General features: G+C 60.0%; 1 protein-coding gene across 1 annotated transcript; it reads left to right on the forward strand.

Annotated features, from left to right (window-relative positions):
* Nucleotides 1-244: 244 nt before the first annotated feature.
* On the forward strand, nt 245-3,965 carry MUSTN1 (musculoskeletal, embryonic nuclear protein 1). Its single transcript, XM_080807281.1, has 3 exons — nt 245-671; nt 1,751-1,883; nt 2,035-3,965. Exons 1-3 carry the CDS (start codon nt 663-665, stop codon nt 2,139-2,141), a joined length of 249 nt encoding a protein of 82 aa, XP_080663407.1. The 5' UTR covers nt 245-662; the 3' UTR covers nt 2,142-3,965.
* Nucleotides 3,966-4,253: the final 288 nt, after the last annotated feature.

Here is a 4,253-nt window from a genome sequence, read left to right on the forward strand (position 1 = left end):
ACAGGAACTACAGCAAACAGACGGAGCAGCTCCCCAGGCTTCCCTCGGCCACAGCTGCTCCCCCGTGAACCGTGGGGGGCTGTGTGTGCCAAGAGCACACGCTCCCGGGTGTCAGACAAGGGACGCTTCTGCCGTGCTGGCCAGGGATGGCAAGTCTCCCTCCTCTGGAATCCAGGGAGGGGTGGAAGAGAAGGAAAAACAAGCTCAGAGCGTCCCAGCCTGGCGCAGGGCCCTCACTTCCCTTGGGGACGTCCAGTGCATGGGGATGGACGGTCCCAGGCGGACGGCTCAGGCTGCCTTACACGTTCCGAGATCTGGGTTCATCGATACCCCTGTTGCTCGCTGCCAGGCCCGGCCCCTCCTGCCAGCGTAGAGCAGCTGTTCCCAAGGGCACAGGGTCTCCCCAGCCACCTGCTCTCACCAGGGCCGCAGCCCCCAGGCAGCAGTGCTTAGCCAGCCCCTCTCATCTCCAAGAATAAACTTTGAAGCTAGAGGCTGTGTGGATCTGAATCATCGGGAAGCCCATCGAGGAGGGGAGTGGCTTTCCGGGACAGGCCCGGGGACTATATAAGCCCCAGAGGGCTGGCGCAGCTCCCATATTCCAGCGGTTTCCGCCTCTGCCAGACGAGCACCTTCGCAGCAGCTCTTGCGCAGGACCCACCATGTCTCAGGTAGGAGGGCCCGGCACAGGCTGCGCTGGTGTCTGGGTGGGGGCAGGGTTGGGAACCTGGACACTGTCATCTCTGACAGTTGTGTCCTGATCTGAACCCAGTCGTAAGCAGGAATCTCCGCAGCCCCTGAAAGGCCAGGGCCCAGCGAGGGCAACCCCAGGCCGCAGCTTGCTGACAAACCCCTATTTATCTCGGGTTCGGTGGTATTGTCTGGTTAGACCGGAGGGTAGAGACGACACATAGGATACTTCAAGTCTCTGCGTGTGCTTTTGTGTGTGAAGAAGATGACCGTATGACTTGTTTGTAGCCGTGTGTGTGTGTGTGTGTGCATACACGTGATGCTGGATCTGTAGGCACACAATTTTGTCCGGGCACCTCCCCAGCAGGACCGATCTCTGTGCGAGGGGGTGAGGGGGGTAGCCTGTTGCCCCAGAGCCCAGCCCAGACTCAGGGACCAGGGATTCCCTGCACCTGTCCCCAGGGATTAGGAAGGAGTGAGGTGTCAGACTTGTGGGCGCCTGGGGGTGAGAGGATAAGCACTGAGTCTGAGTGTCCCTAGTACTGGAGGGACGGAGTGGCAGGCTAAGTGGAGGGTCCTCCTTGCTGCCTGCTCCATGGGTAGGGACTCACTTCAGACTGACCTCATGGGCATCTGATTCTCTACTCTATTCACACCCTCAAAACTCACAAGGTAAAGGCAGGTAGTTAGGGAGAGAGGAAGACAATCCCTAAGGGAGTCCTTGCACCCAGTGAGCAGGTCTTAGAATTCACTCCTTGAAACTCCACCTGGAAACCAGTGCCTTTCCCATTCGCCCTTTGTGTCCAGGCCTGAGCACCTGTCCAGGCAGGCGGACAGTGTGAGGCCACAGCACCCACAGTCCTCAAGCTCCCAGTCTGTGGGAGGACAGACTTGGGGTGGGGGTGGAGTACAGTTGGGAAAGCTGCCTGCAAGAGGACTGGAGTCTTCAACTCGCTTGAGCTTAGTGACCAGTGAAGAGGGATCTCAGGGCCAAGGCACAGAGGTGGGAAGGGGCTTTCAGCCTCAAGGCCTGGGGGTTTAAGACTCTGGCTTCTCCAAGGCTGGTGCACAGGAGGCCCCCATCAAGAAGAAGCGCCCCCCGGTGAAGGAGGAAGATCTGAAGGGGGCCCGTGGGAACCTAGCCAAGAACCAGGAGATCAAGTCCAAGACCTACCAGGTCATGCGGGAGTGTGGTGAGTGTCCTCCCAGGCCATGGGGGGGGGGGGGGGCGTGAATAGCTGTCAGTGGAGGGGAGGGATGGGGTGAGGAGTCCCAGGGTCATTTCCTGAACTCAGGGGGGCGCCACCCACGAATGTCCCTCCACACCTCCTTATCCCCCCACAGAACTAGCCGGCTCCACCGCCCCGTCCGTGTTCAGTGGCAGCCGAACTGGCACCGAGACCGTCTTCGAGAAGCCCAAAGCCGGACCTGCCAAGAGTGTCTTTGGCTAAGACGTGTGCACCATTCCTCTCGCTGCTGCCAACTCCCAGACACAGGAGAATTTCCCCAAAACTTTTTTATGCCAGAATGCACCTTCTCACCTGCTGCCTGTGGGATGGCCACCTGCCCCTCACAGCCCTGGCCCCTCAGCCCAGGGACTCTGCACCAGTGCCCAGGGAGCACCAATAAAGCACATGCCCACGTGGCCCCGGCATTTGGAGGCTGATAGTTGGTCACTGGCCACGGCCACCAAGTGTAGGGGAGGGGCAGGTGGGGTAGGGTGGGGGGCATGTTCTGTACCCTTCATGGGCTTTTGGGAGGCTCCAGAGGATAAGGCAGGTGCTACTATGGCTACTGCCACACACTAGAAAAAGCCTTGGAGTGGAGACCTGGTGCTGAGCTCCCATGTGACTTCAAACCAGCCTCTCCCTTTCTGAGCCTTGGTTTCCCCTCCTGTCTGACAAGGACCACAGGAACACTGCTTGGAGTGAATGAAGCAGGCGGGGGCCTAAGGCTTACCCTCCCCCTGCCTTCCACAGAAACCATCAAGATACTTCCAAGGACTCCAAGGCTCTGCCAGGCCAGGGACCTCAAAGCCCCTTCCCCTGGCACCCCTGTTTGCACTGACCCCTTGCCAGCTCACACCCCTCAAAGGCAAAGCCAGATCGAGGTCCCTCTCTGGCCAGTGGTCGTCCACCTCCTGAGCTATTCTCCAATACTCAGGGTGAGCCTCCCCGTTGCCACTCCCACAGCTCTGCCTACAACATGGGAATTCCAGGCCCTTGGCTCACAAGGCCTCAGTGTCCCCTGCGCACACAGAGCTGTCAGATCCGGGGACTGCTGAGGCCCATCCTCTGTGACGGCAAAGCCACGGGCGGCCCTGGGCTGGACCGGCAGAGCCTGGCCCTGTGACACCTGACTCCAGAATGCTGCCTGCAGGGAAGCCGGGTGGTCCCCTGGGCAGGTCCGGCTGACTGCTCAGAGCCTTTCCCACATTCCCAGCCAGCCCAGCCTCCTTATATAGCCGTTTCTAGGCTGGGCCTGTGCTGTGTGCCCCAAGGAGCAGACCTCCCGGGGGCCTGGGCCTGCCCACTGCGCTCCTCAGGGAGGCTCCTTTCAGATAGCCAGAGGGGTGCGAAGCCCCGTATGACCCCAGCCATATTCAGAGCCAAAGGGCAAGCAGCACAGACGTGCACAGAGAGGCTGCAGGTTTGCTAAGGAAGGGGAAGCAGCCCAAGACACAGCGCCAGAGTCCCTACTGCCCTTTCCCCAGGGCTGGATGCTGCCTGCCCTGGTTGAGGGGAGCCCCCGGAGGCCAGTCACCACCTCAGAACCTTGTGTGGGCCACAGCATGGCTGCTCCACTCCACCCCACCCCCGCACCCCAACCAATGTCACCAAGCGATCCTCCTCCCTCGACCCAGGGTTTGGCACCTGGCCACACTGCTGAAGCAACCCGGCCTGACCCGTGGCCAGACTCAGGAGCTGGGCTTTCCCAGAACCGCCAGGGACACCAGTACCAGCTGCATCCCGACACTCAATATTTATTCACTTCATTGCTATTCGTTACAAAAGCATTTCAAGTTTATTAAAGAATAATTGAAAAAAGTTACCGGTAATCCTACCCCAGGCCCTCCGGTACACTCCCACGGGTCTGGGCTCAGGACAGCGGCACCGCCTGGGTGTGCTGATGGCTCGGCATTCTCACGCAAGCTGTGACCCATGGGCTCCCTCAGCATGACTGACCCCCACGGCCGCCCCGCAAGGGGTCTGTTCCTTGCTTTCCTCTCAATAAATTTCCTGGAGGGAGACCTCTGGGCCACAAGGTGCAGGCGTATTTATGGCTCTTGGTTTATATTGCCAAAGGGTGGGTCTCATTCTGAGGGTCTTGCTGGAGTTGAATCAAGAGCCCTGGGTAGATTAATAAGGCCCAACAGCAGCCTGGGACCCAAGGGCAGAGAAGGGGACTCCTGGGCCCAGCCCTTCTCACCCCAGAAACGAGGGGTCTCCGTCCTGCCCTAGCCCCAGCAGATCTTGCTCCCGGTCAGACACCCCAGTGCCTGCTCAGTACCTTAAGTGCCCCCCCAGCTGCCCAGTCACACGGAGCTGACCTCCAGGCTGCCT

The sequence above is a fragment of the Martes martes genome (genome assembly GCF_963455335.1).
Source record: "Martes martes genome assembly, chromosome: 1".
Lineage (NCBI taxonomy): Eukaryota > Metazoa > Chordata > Mammalia > Carnivora > Mustelidae > Martes > Martes martes.